The 27,686-nt window shown below is 42.6% G+C and overlaps 2 protein-coding genes across 3 annotated transcripts; one reads left to right on the forward strand and one right to left on the reverse strand.

Moving 5' to 3' along the window:
• Positions 1-83: 83 nt before the first annotated feature.
• Positions 84-27,299, reverse strand: INTS14 (integrator complex subunit 14). Of its 2 annotated transcripts, XM_015873274.2 has the most exons (14): positions 27,212-27,299; positions 16,841-16,952; positions 16,367-16,512; positions 9,503-9,769; positions 8,503-8,610; positions 6,503-6,658; positions 5,213-5,331; positions 4,967-5,109; positions 4,473-4,565; positions 2,860-3,004; positions 2,500-2,633; positions 2,274-2,392; positions 1,865-1,930; positions 84-879 (listed from the first exon to the last, which is right to left on the reverse strand). In XM_015873274.2, exons 4-14 carry the CDS (start codon positions 9,722-9,724, stop codon positions 628-630), a joined length of 1,557 nt encoding a protein of 518 aa, XP_015728760.1. In that variant the 5' UTR covers positions 9,725-9,769; positions 16,367-16,512; positions 16,841-16,952; positions 27,212-27,299; the 3' UTR covers positions 84-627. The 2 variants fall into 2 exon arrangements, with proteins under 2 accessions (XP_015728760.1, XP_015728761.1); XM_015873275.2 differs by lacking the exons at positions 16,367-16,512; positions 16,841-16,952; positions 27,212-27,299 and adding an exon at positions 10,207-10,310.
• SLC24A1 (solute carrier family 24 member 1) lies at positions 13,254-27,212 on the forward strand. The gene is made up of 9 exons (XM_015873284.2): positions 13,254-14,249; positions 15,992-16,051; positions 17,025-17,133; positions 21,806-21,892; positions 23,139-23,245; positions 23,865-24,065; positions 24,421-24,510; positions 25,360-25,526; positions 26,246-27,212. The coding sequence occupies exons 1-9, from the start codon at positions 13,329-13,331 to the stop codon at positions 26,493-26,495; spliced, it is 1,992 nt and encodes a 663-aa protein (XP_015728770.1). The 5' UTR covers positions 13,254-13,328; the 3' UTR covers positions 26,496-27,212.
• Positions 27,300-27,686: the final 387 nt, after the last annotated feature.

The following is a 27,686-nucleotide window of genomic DNA, read 5'->3' on the forward strand; positions in this document are numbered from 1 at the left end:
AACTTCACCACATTGATGTTTTAGGCATGTACGTGCCTGCGTTGCACACAGCAAAGCTGCTATGAGAATGGAACGAAACAAACTTCTGAAGAACTCCTTTTTATTAAAATGACACAAATAAAAAAAATCTGTCTCGGAAGATTAAGTTACCTTCACATGCATTAGCACTGCACTGCCTGTGGTGTTCATTACTGCCACACAGACACCTTGAAATTAACTGTATCTGATCTTGTACAGTGATTCACACACATTTTCCCTGGACTACTCAAATCCATCTGTAAAATACCAGTAGCTGCCTTTTAGGATGCTTTTACCACCAATTTCATTTATCTTTCAACCACATTTGGGGAAGGCTAAAAGCCACAGGAAGATTGAAGCCTGTGATGCCACATTCTGTCTCCTTACATGTAACTTCCACCCATCGTCCAACACAGCAATCACTATGGAACACCTTCTACAGTTGCTAGGTCTGACTGAAGTTACCATGAATTTAAGAGCACTAATGCAAGTAAAGGACCCTGTTATAATAGGAAGTTCCAGTAATTAAAGAAGCCCTAGAAAGTAAACAGGACAAGAAAAATTGAGTGACTCAAGCCTTAGTCTGGAGAAGTTCCCAAATTGGAGACTTTACATTCTTTCAGTGCTGGTAGTGGGAAAGTCTGTCTGCAGTGGAGCAATGTTATGATCATAGGCAGTGTATTCTGATGCCCCAGTACTTGCCACTTTCAGCTGCTGAGCAGCATGTGTGAGCTGAAAGGCTGCATCAGGATGAGCCGTGTCAGGCAGCAGGGTGCACTCCCGCTCCAGCATGTCAGCCACACCTTTCAAGAGGTCCAAAAAGCCAAAGGCCAGAGCTGCCTTTCTTAGACGGTTAAGTTCCTGCAGAGAACAAAAACTCCTTTACACAAAAGCTCACAGTAGCTTTAAAAAGATATACATTTACATTTCTTCTTTTTTTTTTTTTTTTTTTTTTTTAATGCAAGCTGATTCACTTAAAGGAAAATAACCTGTGCTCAGTAGAGCTGCTGCAGGATGCCTAACTTCTCATGACAAGACTACGCTTCAGGGCTGAGGATTATAGTGGCACAGGCAAACATCTAGCTTCCCCTTCATCCCTTCTTAGAAATTCCTCACTTCTTTCTGTGCATACAGCTACTGTGCATGCTTGTTTTGTTTGTGTCCCTGCTGGGAGTGGCGTCCAACTTGGGCCTCGCTGACTGCTGCCTCTAACAACAATACCCAGAAACGCATAATATGTATTTTTCTTCATTGTAAACTACTATGGGTGCCTGTGTGCATTTAGGCAGCGCATTCATTCTTCAGGTCTCTGGAGACTACAATAATAAACTGCTTCAGTACTTTGCTTACAAGAGAAACAACAATTACACCTCTGCCTACAGCCTACATTATGGATTTTTATATGGCCAAAGTGCCTGGAATTTTGTTTCTCTGCTTCTTTAGCAAAAGCAAAAACACCATAGGATATACTTTCAGGTCCAGATTGACACTTACGTTCTTACTCCTCTTTGATCCCTCAGTTTATTTCTGCCTGGACAAAAGCATAAAATCTGCACTGAAGTTCACCATCAAAGTGGCAGGGATCACAAGGGTCACCTGTAATCATGACGTGTCTGTCACTGTGGCAAAAAATATGATGGCAGGAAACCAGACTGCCCTGTCTCACTTTAACTAGTCCATAAAAAGGACCCAAGGAGTCTCTTTACAGAACAATGTGTGCTTCTGCAGAGCTCTTCAAGCACTGCACAGAATGAACACTGCAGACACAGACAGTACATACTCCTTGGTCAGAAGCACTGCTATCAAAATGGATCTAAAATTTAGGCTGGCCCGTAACAAGACTCACTTTATAGAAAGTCTGAGTTTTTTCAGGGAGTTTCCGTGCGTTTCTCAAGATCTTCTGTACGTCGGTCTGCAGAAAAAAAAGAGCTTGTCAACTGCTGGGTAACCTGCAGAAAAATGTCCACAACTACTTATTGATAAACAATCCTGACCACTGACAAGACTGCAGCTCACAACGACTGAAACAAGCAGTAATTATATTAAATCCAATAAACGAAGCCAGATGCAGCTTTCATTAAACAAGCTATGCTTTCTGATTGCATTTTAATCATCGCATTTTACAGAGGCAGTTGTTATAAAAATGAAAGGAAAGCAATAAAGCAATTACATCAAGTGGAGGAAACACAGACTCCATTTTGCTGCTGAGAATACCAGTGCTGATTAGAGTAAAGCATGAAGTCCAAAATCTATACCTGAAGGCCACTTGGTTTAATCCACACAGTAACATTCTGTGCGTAACTACGCTTGTTCTTGGGCTGCAAGGGGAAAGGACTCTTATTGTCATCATCTCCATAAGGATTTTCTTTTGCATCTGGTGGAAAAAAGGAAATAAAAAGACTTGATGAGTAAGATCTGGCAAGGTCATTCATGCAAGAAAATGCTGAATTCCAAAGTCACCCCAATGAATGTGACCAGTACCTGAAATAGGTCCAAGCTGTGCCATCTTCCCTAGCCATGGAAGGGGCTCTGGACCAGGTTCAAAGAGCGACATCATGAGGTTTGATTTCTTCTTGCTATCAGCTTGTGAATAGAGCATCCCATACCATTCTGGCCTATTGAAAAGAGCAAATCCCAAAGTCTGAACACTTTCCAACTGTCTTACAACAGAATTTGCCTTTCTTCCACTGTGTGGAGATTCACTATTTGTAATTAACACTGGCAGATACATGTCTACAGTTAAAAATCCATGGCTTTGCCTAGTGCTGCAAGTTCTGTAGAGGGTGAAGCATAAATGAGCAAAGTAAGAGAGATCTTTCAGGCAGACATCCAGCTCCATACCCCAACTGGACGACAGCCACCATGCCTTCCACTTTCAGGCTCCCATGTAACAAAACACAGAAGTTGGGAATTTTCCCAGCAATTTGATTAGCTGAATTCTCATCTTCGGTGTCATCTGTGATCCCAGGTCCCACCTCATCACCTTCTGAGGAAGGAAAGCAAACAAAGGGACAACATAAATTCAAACACACTACTTCTATTCCCACGACACTACCATCCCGTATCCTCTGCCATGAAGAACCCTCAACTCAAAGCACCATTCTGCAAAAATACTTTTAAAGTGTCTTCCTTTCTTAGGAAAGGCTGCTGTTTCCAAGCTCAAGCTACTATGAGAACTGATGGTATTGTAACATCACACTTTCTGAACACAACCACCAGTGGTTATCGCAGCAGTGGCTGAAGAGACTACCAGCATTTCCTAACCTTCCAGCCACCTGGCTGCAGCTGCCCTCTGATCCACTCACAGAGCTCTTTATACAGTCACTCCACAGCTTGTGTCAGTCGAAATACACTGTGTTAATCAAGATTCATGTTTCTATTTGTTTGGTTATTTAAGTTACCCAACCCATTTCATGAGAGGGCAGTCCCCAGCTGGATGGGACTGAATAAAAACAGCTCTATTCAACAACAAAACCTTCAATAAACACTTTTGTAGAACAAATGGCTATTAACTGTTGGGACAAAGTGACAATTTAATGTTACGTGATTATTCTACTGCACTCTGATTACAAAACTTCACACATTTAACAAATAACTCTGCAAACAAACCTTTGAGGAAACTAGAAGTGAATTGCAAAGGCACCAAGAGTGGCAATTAACAACAAAGCTGCTTCTGAACCAAAGAATCCTAAATTTCAAGTCCACCTCTCCTATGCAATTTGTGGTCATTACAAGAAATCTACTGTGTTTTAGCAATTGGAATACAGATTTGACATAACTGTTAATATCTTTTAAAATGAAAGGCCTAGCAGGATAAGATTGCTAATGCAGAGATGGAAGCACATCTGGTGCTTTCACTGTTCTTTACCAAAAGAAATCTCAGTTTCTTTTAACTCCATTCCAAGACCTTGACAAAAGGACTCGGAAAACCCTTCTTTGCAGACAAGTAGCTGCAAGCCACAAACAAGCCCAATTGTTGTTGAAGCCTACACAACTTGTTTGTAGAGACTCATACATACTAAGACTCAGTGAGCAGCAATTAATGCTGAAGAACAACTGAGCAACCTAGATGTTACTCAGATCACATTTTTCACAGCAAGAAATCATTCCCAGAACCATTTAGAAGCCAGTATTAATTATTCATCTCACACCACATACTTCATGGCCCATAAAGTATTTGTAGCTTTACATTTAATATTCTCTACTAAAAACAATGGCATAATGACACTATTCTCTCTACTAATTCACTGCTTTATATACAAATGATTTTCCCAAAGAATACACTATTCAGAAAAGTAAAGATCAAGGTTTTGTACAAGGTTTTGATCTTAATACAAACATGTAAAAGTGTCCATAGAGACGTGGCATAAAGCATAACATTTCCTTCTCAATAAAACCACCACAGCCTTTAGAGGGGAAGCTTAAAGCAGTGATTGGTAAAAGAATTTGCTTACCTCTGTTAAGTGCAATAGGCAGCACCAAGTGTCTGGATAAGACGGGAGGGCTAGAAATGTCAGCTATATCTACAAAACCAACAATTTCTAGATCTGTGGAGAGACAACAGGTTTAATTCAGCTGAATGTATTCAGAATCAATTCAACATCACTGCTTTTTACACCACTACTTTTCTCAAGTAGTGACTAAAGCAGCACAGCAGAACCCTGACCTTCACTAGGAGAGTAAAAAGACAAGTGTTCATATACATAATGTCATGACATATATCATTTCCAACACAAACACACAATTACCCATGAACCACGTTGCCAGACAAACACAGAATTGTCTGGTGCAACACATACCAAGAAACTACATCATCAGTGATTGATCTTTGCAGAAAGAAAGCAGGTGAAACAACAGCTACACAGGATAAGACATAATAGTGAAAAGGTTGAAATCAAATGTATTTAAATGTATTTAACTAAGAAGCAAAAAAAAAAAAAAAGGTTACCTGTATTAATTGCTTTAGGAATTGGATCTATTTCCTCATCTATAATGAAGGGTTCTGGTCTGGGAAATACTTGCACATCAGACGTTAAGTGGCCACACTTGAGAACAGCATGGAATGGCGTATAAGCCACATCTATTAGCTTTCTAGAACAAGGAAAGAAATGAGATCATCAGGTATCATCCATTCTTTTTACGTTACATCTGTTTTCTATACTGGAAATCTCACAGAGGGACACTGTCTACTAACCCAAACATCGACTGTACATTCTTCAGGCAAAGGGGGCCATCAATGGTAAAAATCTGCCCTTCCCCATTGTTTAAGTCTATGAGGCGTTCCAAGCAGTCCAAGGAATCCGTGCTCTGAAGCTGTACAAACAAAGCAAAATGTTTTGGTTAAGCTTTATTTTCATTTATTTTACTCTGAACCTTTCTTAACCAGAATGTTTTCAGAGAATATAAACAACACAGCAAAACATTGTTACCTTATTCCTTTCTGCATAAACCAACATCCTTTGCCTGCTAGGAAATATACTCATTATGACACATTTACATGCAGATGCAGCATTTGGAGCAGAAACATAAAATACATCACTTTATCTCATGAAGTTCTGCTTTAAAAGCGAGGTTCAAGCAACCAACAATCACAAAAACTCTCAGTCTTCAAGAGCACAGGAATGCCCTAAAATTACCAATAAAATGATGTGTTTTTTAAGTCCCCAGCTCCTTCAGGATAATGTAGTTTATGAGAGGAAAGATAAATCATTTGCTTTGAGTTCTAGAGAATGCTCATGAAAGCACCTCAAGTTCTCAGTAACAGATTTACTTCAAACACTGTACCAAGAACTGATGTGTAAACAATACTTCAACCCATTGCTTAATAGAGAGGATCAATCTCAATAGAGACCCTGAAGATGAAATAACTATTGAATCTCTAAGTAGAAAATCCATCTATATCCATGACAGCGTAGCTGTCAAGATAAAAACAAAGCTATTAATAAAACCTAAGTTAAGAAACTCTAATCTATATAAGCTTACTTTGAAACGTTTGTATTTAACAGAATTCTAACTACTGCAGATTTTTAGGGCTGGTACAGAGATTCACAAAGATATATATTCACTCAAAATGAACAGAAGTTGGCTTGAGCACTCTCTCTTGGAGACTCAGAGTTCTGCTTATTCAAATTACCAAATAATTCTGCTGTTTTCAGTGTTGAGCATCTCTGCAACCTAAGTTATGTATTCAGGAATTTAATTAGAAATTGAGTATAGATAACATAAATAAATAAATAGAAACTACCTTATATTCTCCAGGCAGACACTGATATGATTAATAAAGACAGGGAACTTTGCAAGTGCAAAACTAATCTTCAAAAAAGATACTATGATTAAATTTTACCAAATAACTTTAAATACTGAGCATCAACTAAGCATTAAGCACAAGAATATCAATGCATACTTCATGCCAATCTGATTATTAGATCAGATAAGAACAGTAATTAACCAGCATAACAAAGAAGGTACACGCTAAAGACGTCACCTCTTCGAGGTTTGCCATGCACATGACATACAGCTTGGAAGGGAAAGGGAAAGGCAGTGGAAATCGATTGCTTTCACTTCGCTGGTTGTGAGTAGCTAATGAGTGCCGCAGGGAGCCCCTGCCGATCCCCAGGCAGCCATCAGTGACAAGGACAACCTTGAAAGAGAGAGGCCAGATTAGCATTTTCAGGCAGGGACGTGTTTCTATCTGTAGAGGGCAACTACACACCGATATGTTTCAGCAGCCTTCCTAGCAATACGCACTTCTCTATTGCAAGTCCCTACTTACCGTGCAAATCCTCTGCTAAAGAACTGAGAGTAAACTTCCCAGGTACATGAATGAGAAATAACAGATGTAACCACTGCAATTAAATTACACGCATTATAAACACACATCTCACTGCATTAAGGCTTAAATTGTACTAAAGTTCAAATTCCATAGCTAGAAACACTGTGGTCTGCATGAGCATTGCCATTTTTAAGTGTGAGCTAAAAGCACGGTAATCATGCAGCCAAAAGGGTGCTGCTGGTGGACTCAGGAGCTCCAGGTTTACCTCCAGACAGAAGGCAAAGCCAACCACAACCATTTGCAGAAGCTGGAGGACAGCCCAAGTTCCACTACAGGCTGCATTAGCTGTTCAAAACATAGTATGTATTACTTTAATTCTTTGCCAACAAATACAGATGCTCATGTTTTGTAGCAGAATTTAAAAATGCACATTCTTTCATTTTACAGCTAGTGTACAATTGCTCCTTGTAGAAATCTGCCCTAGCAAGTCATATACACTGTATACATGGTCATATAAAACCATATACACTCAGCTGAGACCCAGCCATTTCCAGAGGAGTAAGCAGCTCCTCTTTCAAAACAGCACAGCAACAGCAGGCATTATTTTTTTGGCTGAGAAGTAAGAAAATTAAATCCAACTGAAGCAAGTGTGTATCTGTTACAGCCAGGTTTTTACTCTTAATGTCCCCACTAACCATCTGATGTGCTGCTCAGCAGCAATGCTTTTTACTGTTACAGAATTCTGCACAGTACATTCCCCAGTGCCTTTCCTCACCCAGTAACCTGGAGTTCCAGTACAATGAACAATGACACAAATAGGAGATGAAATTGCTGGGAACTAATCCACGCTTGGCTTTTACATCGTTCCAGTTCTTTGTGTTGAATGTCTGCTTCTCCAAGGTGCCTTTTATCCTGGTTATATTACAAAGTATTGCCCAGACAATAAACTTCCACCTCTATTTCCTAAAGGACTATTGCTTGAGAGATGTTCCCAGCCTACTGAGCTGCAAAATTACTGAATTAAATCCTGACCCTCAGAGCAACAGGCTTTTACTGCCTCAGAAAACTGAGGGCTAACACTAGATTTTACTATGAGAGATGGCACATTCAGAAAATCAAGGGCTAAAAGCAGAGGCAGCAAATTCAGAATGCTGGGAGCTGCTAAGGCTGGATGGAGCGCGCAAGCAGATGCACACCAAAATGAATCATCAGGGAGAAAAAACAGATCAAAACACACTCAGCAGTGCTCCATGCTTTTGCCTGAGATCTGGAACTGTTTCAAGCCCTAGAAATGACCAGGACAACATTTATTGCATATATAACTGTACTCCTTCCAAATGACCAGGGCTCCTGGGACAGAAGACTGCATCCAGATCAAAAGCCAAGCCTCCTAAAGAGGACTCTGGGGCCAGATTTTATAACATACAGAGAACACCACTGATACCCAGTGCCCCCAGACTCTTCTCTCTCTCTGCTACAACACATTTCCACATAGAACTATCTGAATTTTGCTGCTTAGTGTTATAATAAACACCAGTTTCTGTTAATATACCAGATACAACCAGAACAAAAATTCTTTGCCTTTCTGTGGTACCAGTGGCTGAGTGATGTGAGTACTCCAAGTTATCAAATTGCATTCACTTTTCTTTCTTCAACTTCCAGGGAACACTAAGAACATGCCAGATATTAAGAACAGTGAAAATTAGTCATACCTGGCAAGGAATTGCTGCACCCCATTCCTGCTGGACAATATTACAAACCCCAAGTAGTGCCGACTCTAAACAGGTTTTGTCATAATCGTCCATGTTACTTAGGGCTTCCTATAAAGACAAACACATGATTGATCATTGTTGAGTAAAATATTTCTAACAGGAAACTTAAAAAAGTTATCCCCATTTCTCTGGCAAGTCAGTACTTTTGCTTTGGTTTATAACACAACCACAATGCAAAACAATATAAAGTGCTACATTCTTATACATGACCTGCACAGTTAACAAAGAAACAGTGAACAATATCTTGAGAGAAATACAACAGCTGATTTTGAAGGAATTAACTGTTGTGTACACAGCTCTTAGGGTGAAAATAAAAAGCCTCAAAGATACAGGACAGTTGGAAACTGAAGCAATGCCTAACAAAGTATTTAATCCCAATTCTATTCCAACACATGAGGAACAATAACTGTTTGCATTCTGGAAGAACGTTACAATGAAAAAGCACCAAACACAATGCAAACCACCACCTTACCTCACAAAATGAGCTTTATCTCTTTTCTGCACAAAGGCCTCATTAATGAGACCATGAAGACAAGGCACTTGCATCTTTAAAGCATCTTTACCAAATCACCTGACTCATCATTTCAGATGTTCCTGTCTGCTGCCTCCTATATGGAGAGTTAATCAACAACTACAGAGAAAGACATGAACGTCACAGAACCACTGATTTATATACAAGTTTCTTCAGGCAGCCCTCTCCTCCTGGTTTTCTCCATTCCCACTTTTAACTTATGTAACTACACTTGACAAGTTACCTGCAAAGGTATAACTTGTAAGGTAGCTTTTTATTTTATCTTTATTTTAAGGATAGACGAAAGCAAATAAGGATAAAACACTCAACTTAAGACACTGTGTATAGGATTGTATGAAATCTCATTGTTTCACCGTGATTCTGAAACAACACTGACAACTTATTGCCCTCAGGTTTCACAAACCCTACCTGCAGTGTGTTGTAATCTCTGGTGAAGGGCACCATCAGCTCCCAGAGCGATGAGAACACCACCAGAGCCGTGAATTCCAGCTTGTAGTTGGTGGCCATGTGCTCAAACAACATGGTCAGGCCGTGTACTGCCAGGTGCTTCCGCTGGTACTCCTCAGAGCCCTCCACCGACACCGGCCGTGTCATGGAGAGCGACACGTCCATCACCACCACCGTCGGCATGATGAGCTGCTCCTCTCAGCTACCACAGCACAAAACAGCAATTCACTGAGAGAAGGGAGAAAGAGACCACAAACAGTTACAGGAACACAGCTGCAATAGCACATCATGCCCTGGCCCTGTAAGGATAACTCCATATCTGCCCTATAATCTGAAGAAAGGAAAGCTACAGCTGTTTTACCCCTAGAATGCAGGTTTAGGACAAATTAAACCAGAAGATGAACGGGAAGTGTGGCTGCAGGGCCTGCAACCGGTGTGCGGCCTGGGCTAATCCTGGGGGAACCGGGGGAGAAGGGGGAAGGCAGAGGGGGCACACCGGGTACAACCCCTGGCCCCCAGCAGGCCCTCTCCCCAGCGAGTCCTATTCACAGAGCCCACCCCGCTCCCAACCCTATTCCTCGGGGCTGAGGGGACAACGCGGCCTCCAGCCCGGGAGCAGCGGGAGGTGCCGGCGTTAAAGGGAACGGAGGCAGCGCGGGGCTCACCGCATCCCGCCGGGCCGCCATGGGTCCGCCGCGATAAGCGTCCCCCGGAACGACGGACCGAGGCGAGAAGGGGCCGGGCCGCGGCTGCACGGCCGCTCCGTACGGCTCACAGCCGGATCCTCGCACACATCAAGCGGTGCTGAGGGGAGCACAGACCCGGCCCGCAGCCTTCCCAGGACCAAAGAGTGGTCAGTGGGGTCTAAATCCCGCACATGCTGAGCCTGGTAACTAAGCGAGCCCACAAACACCCTCAGTGTTGATTCCAACAAACCTCGCAGCCCCGTGGTAATTCTGCTGTGTGTTAAAACGTTACCGGCCCCACTCCAGGCATGGCAAACAAAACAAGGCGTTCAATGTCCCAAGTGAGGCCTCAGTGCAACTTGCTCTGAGGAAGAACTGCAGGGTCAGCACCCAAACAGACACAGCGGGTATTGCTGTGCAGAGAGAGCGGGGACTGAACAGAAAGGTGCTTCCAGAGTTCAAACATGGTCAGAAGGAATTAAAACCAGAACGAAGTGCAGAAATCATTGCCGGTATTGAGAACTGTATCCATACATCTCCCACAAGTGCCCAAGGAACAGCCAGCACCTCCTGGTGACTTTACAGTGAACTTCAATGACCATTAGAAAGCCCTGCTGCAGCACGTTACAAGCAGCAAAATGCAGCAAAGATATGACCAAAACCTTAATGCACCCATCCAGAAGCGTTTTTCCCCTACATAAAGCCTTCATCAAATACATTGACTGCAAAAAACAAGCTGCAATAAGGACTTGTAAAGCTCATAACTGTTCTGAAAGGAAGTCAAGAGGAGCATGGAACCAGTCAGAGTGACAACAGATCATCTATAACCACTGCTTTCAGTAATCCTCTCCAAGAAGAATTTCCCAATGAACATGAATAAATAACAGGAGGAGAAGACAACCAAGGGGAAAGAAATAGCCACAGGAATGTGGCCACTGGGAGTCCTGTAAGCAACTCTGTTTCTGACATGCATCTGGTGCCTGACCTACATCAGAAACTTATGACATTTTGCACAATTGGAATGATATTATTTTCATCAGTAAATCAGGAATAAGCAGCCACTGCAGCACACAAAGGAGCAACATGAATTACCCAAGCAGTGGCCTGCTCTTGTCCGTAGCTGATGGTACATACCTTAAGAGTCGATGCTTTTATATTGTAGTTTGTAATGGAAATAAGCACCTGCCCTCAAACTGAGAATAATCTGTAGTAGCAGATGAAGATATTGGCTTCAGATATAGATCCAAATCTATACAATGCTCCTTAATCTTCTTAGAGACTGCAGGTATTAAACCTGCACTAATATGTCCTTCACACTTGACCCCTTCACCATTCTGCTAGCAGAGGCACAGTGAAAATGGGATCATTTTCATCTGCCTCCCTCTGCACCAACATCTCCCAATGTTAAGTGACAAGAAAGCTTCCAGAACTCCGCTCAACTGCTGGCATTCCTCATCTTCTTGGGCAGCATCTCTGGAAGGTAAGCCATGGAGGTCTGTAGGATTGCTTGAGGTCCTTTGACTGAGACAGTCCAACCAGTGAGAAAGGAGCTGACCCATAGGAGACAATATACTTTGAAAACAAAGTGCTTAAACCACAAGACTGATGGTCAGATATTGCTGAAAGGCTGGAGAGCTCTTAACAGTTCATCCTATCTTTTGTTATAGTCTTTGAAGAAGGTTTGAATAGGGGGATGCATTCACAAGTCTTCTGTTCTCTCTGTGTTCTTCTTTTCACTCTTTCATATTGATTATGGAAGGTTATTCTGTATCAGTGCACAATTTGTGGTGAATACTGTATTATGCAACTCTGCAATATGCATGTTAATGTAATTTTACATATCAATAGCAAAGCTTATGTGATCTATTTATCTAGATACTCCCATGACCCTTAATTACTATTGCCTTAGTGATCCTCCCAACTATTTAAAAGAAGATAACAGTGCCTGTCTTGCAAGAAATTTAGGCTGATTACTTCACTGGATGTTATGCAAGAGAGTGAGAACTGATTTGCATGAAAAGCTTTTCTGAGAATGGCTTACAAAACTGTGATTCACATCCAGCTGATGAATAACAACATTGCCACTCTAGGGAAAAATAAAATCCAGGAAGAGTGATATTCTAAGGTAAAAGAAATCCAAGCAGTGCTGAAGGGTAAATTCTGTCCAGCCCTTAGTCACTGTCTCTGTACTATCACAGATCTAGGCTCTGTCACTCTAGCATTTATGATCAGTCTCTTTCAAAATGGTGTTCAAATAATTATGCAAGATATGCTAATTATCCCCAAATAAAAGGTATGATTATAATTCCACTTTGCCAGTTCTGCTTCTACAGAAGGGCTCAAAAAGATGTAGCCATAGAAACAAAATGAATGCACAGCACCCTGAGTATTCCTAGAACCAAACCTTCCTCCTGCTCCCTTCCAACTGGAAGAGGAAAGCTCAACATTTGCTTGGTTTGTATCTGTGGGAGTGCAAGTCTGGAGAGCCAGAGAGCAGCATAACTGGGAACTAGCAAACAGTTTCTATCCTCCTGTTGAGGTTACTTAGGTGAATAACTGGTCTGTTTGGAAGGAAGCTTTACAGCATAGGCTCATCTTCAGAGCTTCTTCATTTCTGGCAATTTAGAGTACAAGTAGGCTCCTTAGCAGAAGACTTATCGTCCCTCCTGCAGAAAGTTCATCCGATTATCAGCATTACAGAATTACTAGTGATTCCACTGAAAACACTCAGAATTCTGCTCAGATTGGACCATCTCATCCAACAGTTATTAAGCTAACCCTATGTTTATTAATCAACATAGCCTTCTGTCATAAGGAAAACACAGAAGCCTGAATTTAGAGTTGAGATTACTTGAATTGAAGCTGATCTCCATTTACTGAAAATGAGAAAATCACTCCGTGAGATAATGATGGGAAGCTGCAGTACTTTCTTTTAATGCTAGATCTTCCTTTACAGGGTTCTACACTTCATATCATGCAGTTTCACTCCTGACGCTTAAGATCAGTTAGAAGCTCCAATGGTGGATATAAGGGCAAGCTGGTGATCAAGAGAAGTCTGCAGTGGCTTCTGGACACGTACCTGATTTTTGAGCCTTTAGGAAATGCATTTACCACGGAGAAGACGGCTACAACGGAACCGAATCTTTTTCTTCCTTGCTATAGTGTCACTCCTCTCTGTCTATCAGCTCCAATTCAACCCCTCTGCTGTTCCAGCACTTCTCACTGCACACCAACATGAGGACCCTGTGAAAGTGACCTCCAGGGAGCCTTCCCGCAACAAGACTTCCAAAACAGGCAATGTCACAGCAGCACCCAAAATAAGGCACTGCGTGTATATTGATCCTGAGCCAACTGTGCCCATCACTGCACCAGAGGATACAACACAGCGAGAAAATGTCAATGAAAGCTACCCAGGTGAAAAGCCGGTGTATGAATCCAAAGGAGAATATCCCGAGGACCTATTCAGTGTGGAAGAACGGAGGCAAGGGTGGGTTGTACTTCACATCTTTGGCATGATGTATGTATTTGTGGCCTTGGCCATAGTGTGTGATGAGTATTTTGTCCCTGCTTTGGGAGTGATCACAGAGAAGTTGCAGATCTCTGAAGACGTGGCTGGAGCCACTTTCATGGCAGCAGGTGGATCCGCACCAGAACTCTTCACCTCCCTCATAGGTGTCTTCATCTCACACAGCAATGTGGGCATCGGTACCATTGTGGGCTCAGCAGTGTTTAATATCCTCTTTGTCATTGGCACCTGTGCCCTCTTCTCAAGGGAGATACTACACCTGACATGGTGGCCTTTATTTAGAGACATCTCATTCTACATTGTAGACTTACTGATGCTCATCCTGTTTTTCCTAGACAGTGTCATTGATTGGTGGGAAAGCCTCCTTTTACTGACTGCCTATGCCACATATGTGTTCACTATGAAACACAACGTGTCTCTAGAACAATGGGTGAAGGAGGAGCTGAGCAAGAAGCTAAGTGCTGTGCAGGCAGCATCAGCAGAGCATTTGCGAAAGGTTGGTGTCATTGTTCAAAAGGAAAGATGGAAATAATTAATCCTATCATAAAATCTATAATCCTATCACCAAAAAAAAAACCAACAACCCCATAAAGACTGCACCTTCTTGACAACGTGCACAGTGAAACAAGACCTCAGGATGTAGGCACTGGTTAATAGCTATGATTATAAAATGAAGGAAATACAATCTAGACAGCAGAGATTCTAAGAAATTAGAGAGAACACTACTAAATACCCAATGAATTATTAATCGTGTGTTGAGATCACTTAGCATCTTTCAGAGACAGGAATGAAATTTTGCTCACTTAGTGGTTGTGAAGGAGTTAAAAAAGACATATATACACTTTCAGGAACAGATTAGTCTGGAAACAAGATTGGACAATACTCTGTTAAACATTAAAAAAAAAGGGCTTCTGTAATGGCCCATCTCCAATCTCCTACAGATGAGGGATGTTGGAAGAAACTCTCTTTTCCCATTTTGTGTTTGGGTGTGTTACATTGATGCTGGTGGTATCACCTGTTAACAGTCTGCAGCACAGAAAGGAATCTGGCAGCCTTCCACAACCATTGCCACTGCTCCTGGTCAGCATTTTGTCAGAAGATCAAAATGCCCAAATCCTGTTTCTATGTATTAACCACAGCTGTGTCAGAAACAATTCTTTATGCTACTAGTGCACAGACAAGAAGCTCTGTGGCTGTAATTACGCTCTCAAAGTTTGAGACCAGGGCCTTTCTTTTGAAGGAAGACATGACTGCCTACAAAAAGACAGCATCTGAAGGCTGTTGCCAGAGCCAGTTACCCTTTTAATCTGGCAGATCCGGCCAGGACATGCACTCCAGAACACTTGGGATCCGAGTCTGCCTGTTCAATTCCTCCCCCTCAGTCATTCCCCCCTGCTCCTTCTGCTACCTCTTAGTTCTCTTGGCCTGTGCTACTGCCAGATGTGGAGCAGACTGTTATATTTCAAGCTGTCCTCTGGCATGCTTTACCATTCAGATGTATCTCACTGGCATTCAAACATGTTTTGTCCCTTCTGGTCTTGGCACCCTCTTCATGTAATTTAAGGAAAGGAAGGAAAAGGGGTAAAGATAGTTGAAGACACACAAAACTGACAAGGTGTCTTTTTTTCCTCCTAGTAGTCTGACTTTTGGACAGGGTTCATGGCTGGGAGTCCTGAGAGCCCACAGCCAGTGCTGCATCACTGTCTATCACCAATCATAAAGAACCAAGCCCATCCCTTTAGACTCAAAGAAAAAAAGTTCTTGCCTTTTAAGATCACAAAGAATTCACAGTAGCATATAATGGCATGACATAGAGCTGCTGGAGTTAACGCTTGGGAAAAATAAAGTACTTTTATGGAAAGTAAAGTTAATCACTGGAAGAAGATGCATCTTTGTGTTCTCACTCTACCTTTGAAAGAAGATATGTCAGAATACAGATGTTTGGGGATGAAATGTGGGGCTGTGTACATCTACAAGGAACAGGAGGTAGAGAACATGTGGGTCTGTTTCTTGATACCTACATCCTCACTGAGTTGCTGCAGGCAGAATCCTGCTTCACTAAGAGGCTGGTTTAGGAAAGCACATGGTTTGGCACTTCCAGTAGTGTTCATACACAGTAATTTCTTTTGATTGTCCCACCCTCACAGGCATTAGCCTGAAGAGCCACCTATAGATCCCATAAAAGCAGATGAAGTGGTAATGGCATTCAAAAGTTTTCATTCTTTTTTTTGTACACAGAAAAGCAGTGTGGCAGTTGCAGAGGATGGAACAAAGCCAGCAGATGGGAAGAGGCTGCAGGTAGGTCTAAGCAACTTAGCCAGGATAAGAAGCCATATTTTGAACCCCTCCCTCTGTCGGGCTTTGTAAAACAGCAATGTCTTCTGTGTCAAGAAAGCTGGATTAAATCCTATTTCATGCAAAGAGCCAGCAGTTCTTGGCACAGTAGTCACAGCTTAATTAAGAGGACACCTGGCTGAGCTGGGTCCTCAAAGGAGTTTTTAAAAAACTAAGAGACAGACTGTCCAAATGGTAATTGAGTAGCAGAGTGCTGTTAGTACCTCACTTTAAACTGCGTGAAACAGACAAGAGAATTCAGATCATAGCTTTTCTTACCTGCTTTCATGGCTGATTTTCCTCCCAGGGCAGAGATAGTGTCTGTTCTTCCCCATAGCAAGTGAGCCAAGTGCTCTGCTCCTGATTGAACTCCTGCCACTTTTTCCTTCCTTGGCTGGCCAGTCACTGCATGCAGAGGCCATTGGCTACACATGTACATAACAAAACAGGTGTTAGCTTCCCCAAAGGGATGCTATTTTTTCCTTTATGCATTTAACCTACCTGTGCTAATTAATGTTCAGTCAAAAGCTCATTAGGACTGTGGTATCGACAGTAAGAACAGAGCTTGAGAGCCTTCAATTTAAGTTAGGCCATTTGAAACCACTGTAGTGCTACCTTGGAGCAGCGTACAAATTTACTGTTATCAATTATTGTTATTAATTATGACTAAAATCACTGCTTACTTTATTACAATAATAACATTGTACTGGTGCTTAGTCAGTGAAAACTCATTGTATCTAAGGACAGACTGACCTGTAGTCTCAGGAGCATGCATCTTGCTATGAGCAGCTGGTACTGACAGCTATCCTGTGAACCTGCATGCAGGGGGTGTCTGAAATCCATGCTGGGTTGGGGAGATCAGCCTCTGTATGAACCAAGAATGAAGATGCTTTGAGGAGGAAATTGCTACTGATTGTTGCATTATACCTTTCCATAGCCGACAACAGTCTTACAACGAGGCAGCAGCTCAGCCTCCCTGCACAACTCTCAAATGCGCAGCACCATCTTCCAACTCATGATCCACACTCTGGACCCCCTAGCAGGAGGTGAGTGAATTCTCCACATGCAGGGGGCTTCATCTTGCAGCCTTTATCACAGAGCAGCTTAATGGAGCCATGTCTTTTGGTGGTGGATGGCAGCATCACTGAACATAGAGCAGTGGAATCAGCTGAAGGCTTTCTATCTGACAGCCGTTTAGGAAAGGGTTGGCTCAACATATCAGCCTCATTTGTAATAGGGAAATTCACATGGTAGGAGTTGTGCAAACATCTCTTGAACGCTGACAGGCACAGGGCATCACCCACCTCTGTACGAAGCCTGTTCCAGTGTTTGGCCAAAGGTAAGTGGAAGGTATCCTTGCCCTCAGAACAGAGAATGGAACTGGATCATCTTTAAGGTCCTTTCCAACCAATTCAAGGCATTCCGTGTTTTTACTCACAGCACTTTGCAGGCAGTAGGCCTAAAGATTGGAGCTCAGGACTAAGAGATGCCTTCTAAACAGCCCAGGTTGCAGGGAAGCCACATCTCCAGACGTACAAGTGTCTTTGAACACAATTTTCTAATATTCTGCCTTGTTTCGTTTTCCAAGAAATGCTAAGAAAGTTATTAAAAATGTTTTTTTAGATTTTCCTTCCTAGCTCAGCACATGCCTTGCCCCTCCACTGCCCTACTTGTTCTAAAGAGATTATCCTTTGTCCATTCAAAGGGAGATTGAAGCTAAGCAGATAAACACCTCTCGTGTCTATCAGTGAGGTTACAAAAAGGACTCTCCAGATCAAAATCCCAGCAGCACGAACTGACTGAGGGAACTAAAAAGGCTTTATAAGGACAACAAGACAAATCAGTGTTCCCTTTGACAAATTGTTAGTAAAGGCACCCATCAAATTACTAAACACAGCCTAAAAAGAGCCAAATCCATCAGGGTTTCCTGTTCCATGCAGAATATTGTACCAACAACACATGGATAAATCCAGAATCTGTGAGAGACATGCCACTTGATTTAGCATCAGGAAGTGCCAGACCTGAAGGACCGCTGCCACTAAGTGAACTTCTGACTCCTCATCCTTCTTGAACCTCTATACACCTTTGTACAGACTGGTGCTCAGTTTGGTGAGACCCTCAACAGGAGTTTTGGGGGCCCAGGCCAAGGAGAGCACGGCAGTGCTGCCCCAGCCAGCTCAGCACAGAGCGCATGATGAGGGCTTTTCAGTGCAGCTGTAGATCACTGGCCTTGTTCAGTTACCGCTGGTGGCATTACCACAGCTTCTGGAGAATGGATAACTGTGACTGAGGAGCAGCTGGGATCTTGTCTCTGAAGGAGAGCTTCCTCTTTGCTTTTATCCAGGCAGACTTTGAGTCCCTGTCTCTGTGTGCCGCAGCCACTAGATGGGAGTGTGACCTTACACACTTAAGTCTAACGGCAACAGTGAGGATGGGTTTTGGTCTCTACAAAAGGTTGCTATTCTTTTGACTGCTATAATGATGACACACAGTTAACCTCTGCCCCGGGTGCATGCCTGTCCTACTCAGCACTGCTGGAGCTCCTTGGAAAAGATAATCATGAAGGAAATTACAACATATTTTGATATTACAACAGCACAGCACTTGAAATCAAAGACCCAGAGTTCCAGGTACTTTGTATTGTGCAGGAGACGCTCCTTGCCCTGGTAGACTCATAACTAAAGAAAAGGAAGCCTGGAGAAAAAGAATCAGTTCTGACTAAACTGAGCCACTGAAGAGCTTTGAGGATCCCTGCCAAAAAGATGAAGAGATTTCCCCAGGATAACTCTGAATAGGATGTGACCCTGCCAAGGCATTTCACAGCTGCAAGCTCAACCTCAGATTTAATATCACTGCTGCCCTTCGGTATCCTCAGGACAACTGGTTCCCACCCATAAAGTCCTTCTTTTTGCAGCACATGCAGCACTATCTGTAATTAGGCGGCACATAAAAACAATCCCAAAGCAATCTGTATCCTCAAGGGTCCTTGTTGCTTATTGCCAAAGCCTGTAGCATCAGCACTTGGAGGCTATGCTAAAGAACACTACAAAAGAAAAAGGTTGCCAACTCTCTCTCAGCAGTTCCTGACTTCACCTACTGCAGGGAGCATCTCTGGGGGGTTTCCTTCCTGATGCTGCAGTTGCCTTGTACTTGAGCCGCACAGAAGCTGCTTCAAGGCAGCCAGAACCCAGAAGTTTGTGTTAGACTGACAGCACCGGGCCTGCCAAAACAACTTACACAGTCAAAGCTCTTAGAAACGAAATCTGAAATACAAACTTTGTTTTGCTGTTCTTGGTTCAGCTTCTCTTGTGAAACAAAATTTCTGATCTTACTCTTATATGATGGCAAAGGATCCAGCAACAAGGTTGTCACAGCTGCCTACCCTCATTATGTCCCAGTTAAAGAGCTATTAATTTTGGAAATTAGACCAGAATAAATCAACAAGCAGCGCTGCAGGACAGAGCTCAGCTCCAAGACAGGATGCAGCAAGTCACATCTCTAACAATCATTTGCATTAAGAGGGAGAAAAGAGCCAAAAAAAAATCACAAGATTGATTGTACTTGCACTTTTACGATAGCAGAACCCTCATGTCCCTCAGGTTTGTGTCATATTTTAAAAAATCCTCCCCATTCCTCATAGTGTAAGTTAGCCCTGGTGGATTAAATACCAGAACCAAAGAATGAGCTAAATACAAGAGCTGTGCCCAAGGCAGAAGGTTACCTGCAACCTCGAGCACAGCCTGGATGCTGTTGCTTCTTGGGGTGGGAACTTGCCTGAGGACCATCTCTGGATGCAGCCATGCCCTGTGCAAGATGCTCTCAGACCAACTGGCAGAGTTTCCAGCAACAAAAAGGCAGCAACAAAAATGACAGCTGAGGATCCACTGGTGCAATAGTGGAGTGGACTTGGAAACACACAGTGCAGACCTCAAGGAACTCAGAAACATCCCTCTGTGCAAGTTGCTGGAAGCTGACAACACCCAGTGTTGAAGTCAGGCCAAGTGACTGCGCTGGCACACACACACACCTCACAGGACCACAGACACAGGCATCACCCTCAAAAACAAGTGCTTGGCCATGAAACAACCCATGGCTGTTACAATAGCACACTGCCCTGCTGGGCTGAGCTAATCCCCAGCACTGGCAGGGGCTGAGCTGACAGCTATCCTTCCTGCCATGCTGACCTGCAGATCTGTCAGCTTACAGCCATCTCTTCCTCCAGTCTCAATACATCCTGCACAGAATGTATGTCAGAGGCATTAACACCTTTTTAAATGAGGCTGATCTGATGAGAACTGGATGGTGCCCTGGGCCTAAGCTGTTTATCCCTAACATGGAGGGTCACAGGCTCTGCTTGGGTCGGTGCTCACAGCCCGTGCCCAGGTGAGGGCAGGAACCAGCAGCTGGGGTTTGTGTAATCAGGCTGGAACTGACCACCCTGACCCTGCTGACAGGAGCCCTAGGGGCAGCTCCTGGGAAAAGATGAATAGAGAAGGAATGCTGGCCAGCGGTTTGAGGAATGTGGGAGCAGAAAGTCACCTCATTGCCTTGTATAGGTGACAGTGCTTGTGCTTGGCAGCAGCAGGGGGAGAACAAAGCCTCACATTCACTCTATAGGCTTCAAGATTGGCAAGTAGAAGGGAGAGCTGGGCTCCTTGGTCCCAGCAGCTTTTCATAGGAGGAGAGCTCATCATTTCCCCTCTCCAGCCACTTCACGTGCTGAAAAATGCTTCCCAGATGATAACAGGAACCACAGCAGACTAGGATTCATCTCCAGAGACCTTACTGTCAGAGCCAGGGACAATTACTGGACACGTGTCTGAATTGCACTGTTTTTCACAAAGTTCAGCTTAGAACTCAACCCGCCTGCATGGCTCAGAGCCCCGGAGCTGCTATTTCAATGAGCTCAGTCTCTTGGTGATGAATAAAGTGACAGAGCCATGCCCTTGAGGCAAGTGACAACAGCACATTCTGGTTGCCCAGTCAACAGTACAGGAGATTAAGTCAGTGCGAAAAAACTTTCAAAGGAAGTTAATTTACAACCCCACGTACAAGTGAGGCAGAACACAGCCAATTTCTGGTGGCCACATCCACACACAAACCCTGTGAGGCTTTTCTCTGAGCTGGTGACTTGCTTTCAACAAGAGTAAGAGTTAAGAAATCTGAGTGCAACATCAAACTAGAGAGAATCACAGAATTGCTGGGGTTGGAAGGAACCTCTAGTGATCATTGAGTCCAACCCCCCCTGCAAAGCAGGCTCCCTACAGCAGGCTGCAATGGTAAACACAGAGACACAGAGTTATCTGTAAAACTACAATAAAGCAGCTCAGCTGAGCACAGCATTGGTTACAGCAGGAAAAGTCCTCATCAGTGCCAAAAATGCAGGGTGGGACACTGCTCTGGTGAAGACAACCAGATCCTTAACCGTAAGCTTAGATTAAGTTTCAGAGCGTCTCACTGGCAGGGAAGACGTTCTATATACTCTGAAATATCATGTAAAAGGTAGAAGGTTTTCCATTTTCCTCACAATCAGGTAACTGGCAGCAGTAAAGTAAAGGCTCTCACAGTGGCACAAGGAAGGTGCCCATTTTTAGTTTGCATGTAATCTGGCATGAACAAAACCAGCAGTGCTTTGGGAACAAAATGATATTGCATCAAATCTGCTCCTGTTCTCCCATAACTGACAGCTGCTGACAAATGCATCTTTCTCATTCACAGCAAAATTTAAAGACAGGCTTGATATCCTGAGCAATATAGCCAAGGTCAAGGCTGACTCTCCGACTGGGCAAGGAACAAAACCAGAAGGTGAGTGCAAGAAAAGTCAATACCATTTGCTTGTTTTGCACTGTAATCCCATGCATTCCCAGCACTCGGCAGTCAGGGGCTGCCAAAGAAACACTACAGTATGACACAGATTTTTCTGTTACTGCTGGTCACAGGTGGCTGCTGTAATAATGCAGCAGAAATCAATCAATATACAATAACAGTGGGCAATAAAAGCCACTGCTACAGAATCACAGAATGGCCTGGGTTGGAAGGGACCTCAAGGATTAAGAATCTCAACCCCCACCCCCACCCCGCAACAGACAGGGCCACCAACCTCCACATTTAATAGCAGACCAAACTGGAGGAAAATATTAAGAAACAAATTCTCAGTGCAGACTATCAACACCACATTGAGTTCATCACACTATGAGCTCCCATTCTTTGACACGTTCCACAAAATTATCTGGTGCATGGAAAGGGCCATGCACTATCAATATGTGCTGCCACTTTGGCTGAAGAGTATTCTGTGTCCACTCTTGTAAGGCCTTGCTCCAGAAATCCCAAACAGCTTTGAAAACACACATTTCTGAAAATCTCTAAACTCGTTCCTAACTGCAACTGAGAGACACACTGGACCAGCTCACCCAGCTCAGCATAAGATACGCTATAACTCCCCAACCAGGTACAATTCTTAGGATAATGTGATTAGCACAGGTTAACACGAGAACAGCATAGAGAACATTGCAGCTTTTTCCCCCCTGTAAGCGTCAGCACTTCTCTATTTGCATTCGAGTATGTATCAGATGACTGGGGATTAATGTCTGGTAGCACACAGCTGTCATTTCTCAGAAGCCTCAAAGTGTACCCATTCCCTGGAGAGTGCTGTGCTCTACTAGAAACAAAAGGGAGTAAAGCTTTATATTCCTTCTGGCTTTAGGGGATGGCTCTAGTAAAGGCTTCAGAATCCAGACTGAAACCAATAATCATCAGGCAGAGATCAGATAATCATCATTTCCCTGTTTTTGTGTATGTGCCTCTTAGAGCAGTTTCAGAACAATACTTTGATGTTCCTATGACTACCTGCACCAGGTGGACCAGCTTCTACCTCCTTTTAAGAACAGTGATTCACAGCAGGCACAGATGACAAACAGGAAGCATCAGCCACTAGCCTAGGTTGAACATGAAATAATATATGTTTTTGGAGCAAACTAAGTCACCTGCAGATAAAGGAGAAGGGGACCAGGCTAACATGACTAAAGCCACTGTTTCTTCTTACCGCTTTTAGCAGAAGAGGAGAAGCAGGCATCACAAAAGACCGTCCAGGTAACTCCTGCCAGTGATTCTGAACCAAGCAAAGACAAACAGAAGGAAAACACACCACAAGATGGGCAGGTATTAAATAAAGGATCATAGGCAATAAGAGCCCAGGGCTCCTGGGGTAAAACCCAACATGTTTCTCATAATTGGTAACTATAAGTAGACTACGTGTGCAGTGATGAGGTAACACAAGGAGTTATTTAGAAATCTAGGCTTATGACCGAGGACAACCTTGGTCTAACACATGATACCAGATATTCCTGTATGGTATTTTCTCCTCAGTTGACTCCTATGAGGTCAGAGGGCAACTCCAGGACAAGGAAAAGTAAGTTAGTCTGTACATTAGCATGGTTTTGTGCTTTGTTTACCTCATCCCTCCTTCCAATTATGTAATGTGATTGTTTTGATGAGGAAAGGTTGTCAAAGATGGCCAATCTTCAACTTGTGTTAAAACTCTATCTTCAAGTTCATTCTAGTTGACTTACACAAAATACTTAACATAATCACAAGACAGGCATCTGCACCAAAATAGGGTAGTCCTGGATTTTGTCCCAGAGTAACAAGATATAAGCTCTGGCTGCCCTCAGCCACTTTACAAGTCTGACCTCCACCATGGCATGGTCGTGGACAATAAATGCTGCACAGCTCCTTGTTAGAGTGAAGCATTTGGATTATTTTTTTTCCTGACCAACAGCCCCCTTCAGACAGTGATAACTCAGAAGACAGCAGCTCTGACAGTGAGGATGACAGTGATGATGACAGCACAGATGATGAAGAAAACGATGAGCCATTATCTCTTGAATGGCCAGAAACCAGGAAAAAACAAGCAATTTACCTCTTCCTCTTTCCCATCGTCTTCCCTCTGTGGAGCACTATACCCGATGTGAGAAACCCAGTAAGAATCCATTTTTCTTCCGTTACCATAGTTGTTAACCAAGTTAGACTTCTTAATAAGAATCCCCCATTCTACTTTTCCACATCAAGAGTCTTATACATTAATCACTGTTAATGCTGCAGAGAGTAGGAAAGAAGCCCCAGCTGTAGCACAGCATAGTTCCAGAGACTTAATTAAATTAATTAACAACTAGCAACAATTGGTCATCTAATGAAGTATAGATAAATACCAACGAAGACCAAGGTCTATTTCAAACAGTTGACTGCGGTGAAGCGCTCCATGTGAATAGCTCTCACTGAGGACTGTTAACCTTCCTGAAACTTCATGTTTTCATTTTCAAACTTGGTTTTAACAGGATTCAAAAAAATTCTTCGTCATCACATTTTTTGGCTCCATCATCTGGATTGCGGTGTTCTCTTACCTCATGGTGTGGTGGGCTCATCAGGTGAGGGATTTATTTTCTGTCTGCAAACAAGATCATTTATGATCACATAGATGTTAAGATAAGGAACAGATTGTCAATGTGGCATTTTATCTGACGAATTGCAGCTGCAGTCATCCATCAGAACAGCAGAAACTTTGTTTTGTCAGAATCCAAAAGGGAATTCTCAGTTTCATTCTTTTTTATTTGACAAAAGGTTCTCTTTGAAGAGCTTCTAAGGGAAGTTGTGCATCAGTGAAAGGAAAAGTGCCATCAAGATTTACCTTAATACTTTTCAATTGATGAATGCATCTGTGTGAAAGAGAATAATACCTTATCTAATTACAGTTCTAGGATAACACAGGTCCTGGAAGCTGTTAAGTGATCTCAACTCCGTCTGCCTTAATATGCACTTGGAGCCCCGGGCAACAGAAATTTGTGCCTTGTAGATTCAGACCCACACTTGATATCAAGTGGCTCATTGCACATTCATAGCATAGTTAATCAAGCCATAGATGCTAAGATTTCTCATACAGAGCTGATTGTTAAACTTGCAAAATGAAAAATGAAATACATCCAGAAGCAGCAAATGTAGAACAGAAGAATGTGTTGGGCTGTAACTGACTTTACCTTGCTTGGTCTTGGCAACACTGCGACCAGATGATCACTGTGATGTGTAGTATAGAACAAATCCGAGGTTAACAAACACTATTAAGTTTAACTTTCCATCCTGTACAACAGAAAAATACTACCACAGTTAAGGGAATGAAAAATATTTCAACTCAAAAATAGAATAAAACCTAGAAGGCAGTGAGACTACATTCTCTGTTCCAAAACAAACAGCCCTAATTTACTTTGTTGCTGTTCTATTAGGTTGGTGAAACAATTGGGATATCAGAGGAAATTATGGGGTTAACCATACTGGCAGCAGGAACATCGATCCCTGACCTTATCACCAGCGTCATTGTTGCACGGAAAGGCTTAGGTGACATGGCTGTCTCCAGTTCTGTAGGCAGCAATATCTTCGATATCACTGTTGGGTGAGTATGAGTTCAATGCTGAAAGATGCAGCTCTTCCAAAACACAAAACACAGTTTTTAAACTAAAGAAATGTCTCAGCTAACTTCATTTCATCTGCACCGAACTGAAGGACGGTCAGACCACCAGCTACACATTTATTTTTAGAAAACTTAACCAAGCCAGGAAAGATAATTTAGCAACCCAGTGCAGAATGAATATTAAGTTGCACATCATTCAGGGCACTGTTCTACAGCTTAAAAGATCATTGCGTAGCATGAAATGGCACTATCATCTTCCCTAAATTGAGTCAACAGGAAACTGATTTTCTAGGACAAAATGCAACTCATCTTAGGCCAACACTGAAGACTTACAGGCAGAACACTCATCCAGTCACTCAGAGGCATTCAGATTGTCTGCAACCAAAGCTCTGTATCTGCTCCGGTATCTTTCATTGATAAAACATCAGAACCTACTCCTTTATGAGAGTGTGCCGAGACACTGAATTCACAGTTATTATTTTGAAAACCCTTTCAGACTCTTGAATTGCATTATGATAGTACAAGCATTATCCAAATGCAATTTTTCCACACCAACAACATCAATGTTAGATTTATGCTGAGTTCTGGTGAATGCAGCTATGCGTTTCTTCCTGTAAGAATTTAGAAAAATTGCTTATTTATAACGCAGAAAATGAACTGCCTTCAAGCATTGATTTCAATTACTTTTCCTTTTCTTGCAGTTTGCCAGTTCCTTGGTTTCTTTATTCAGTCTTCAACGGATTCAGTCCTGTTGCAGTCAGTAGTAACGGTTTGTTTTGTGCAATTGTTCTGCTTTTTCTCATGCTTCTATTTGTTATCATCTCAATTGCTTTATGTAAATGGAAGATGAACAAAATCCTAGGGCTCACTATGTTTGCTCTCTACTTTGTGTTTTTGATCATCAGTGTGATGTTAGAAGACAGGATAATATCCTGCCCAGTATCTGTGTGACATCTGGGCGCTCCAAAGTATGTGAAGGTGTACATCTAAAAATCAAAAGCAGTTCAAGGTAGCTGTTGTTCTGATCAAAGCAATCCGAGTTATATCCAACTTCCTGAGGTTAAAGTATCTTTAACATACTTTAAAAAAATAAAATAATCTCAAGTGGTTTTGTCTGCTTCTACTGTTGCTGTTTTCCCTCAAGAAAAGAAAAAGACCAGGCAATGAAGTGACCAGTACCAAATACTGTGCCCCTTTAGGCATTCCTGTAATGGTACGATACAGACACATTAGGTGCTCAGCGTGGCTGACCTTAAGGTAATGAAACTGATCTTAAGCATAGAAACTTTATACACATGTTAGTAAATACTTTCATGACCACACAGATTTATGCAATTGACTGCTCAAACTCACTGAAACCAATGATCTTTACTTGGTGGGAACAGAATCACACCCCCATGGCTTGCCCTTGCAGAACTGTTCTGCTCCAAAGCTCTGTGTGGTCACATCCTCCATCTCAGAAATGAATTCCCCCAAACTGTATAAAAGCAGTAAGTGCTCCAAAGCACAACAGCTCCTGAGGTTTGTGCTGTAGCTACTTTGTCATTACTTCCTCCTGCAGAGGCCATTTTCATCCTTTCAGTCAAAGCCACTATAAAGCTGTGATAGAACAACTGATACTTTACATGTACATCCAAGAAACTGAACACAAAACATGTAATGCACACCTGAATCGGTCCTTCTTGATGGTCCTCTTAAGACTATTGGAGATGTAACACTGAGCCTTTCAAGGAACAAGCAAGCAGAAAAAGCAATTTCAGCATGCAGATGACAACAGGATTTGAGAGCTGCACATCAATCCTAAAAGAAGTCATACAGACAGCGTTCAAATTGTGGTCTCATGCAATATCAGTAAGCGCTACTAATGCAAGCATGATATTACATGGATTGACAACTAACTGTAAAGAGAATAAGTGGATCTCAGTTAGAATAGTGCCACTTGGAAAAGCTAAACCAGACATGCTACAAGAAGGCAAATAAGAGTTGACCCATCTCTGAAGTTTACACATCTTTCTTTCCAGCACTAACTCTTGCTGTTAGCACTGTCTTTATATAACCATGATGAAAAACACCACTGATGTCAACAATCAACAAACCCAAACGGTTTATCGCTAACAATGCCTCCTGTGAACAAACAATGTA

This window comes from Coturnix japonica, chromosome 10 (assembly GCF_001577835.2).
Source record: "Coturnix japonica isolate 7356 chromosome 10, Coturnix japonica 2.1, whole genome shotgun sequence".
In the NCBI taxonomy this organism is placed as follows: Eukaryota; Metazoa; Chordata; class Aves; order Galliformes; family Phasianidae; genus Coturnix; species Coturnix japonica.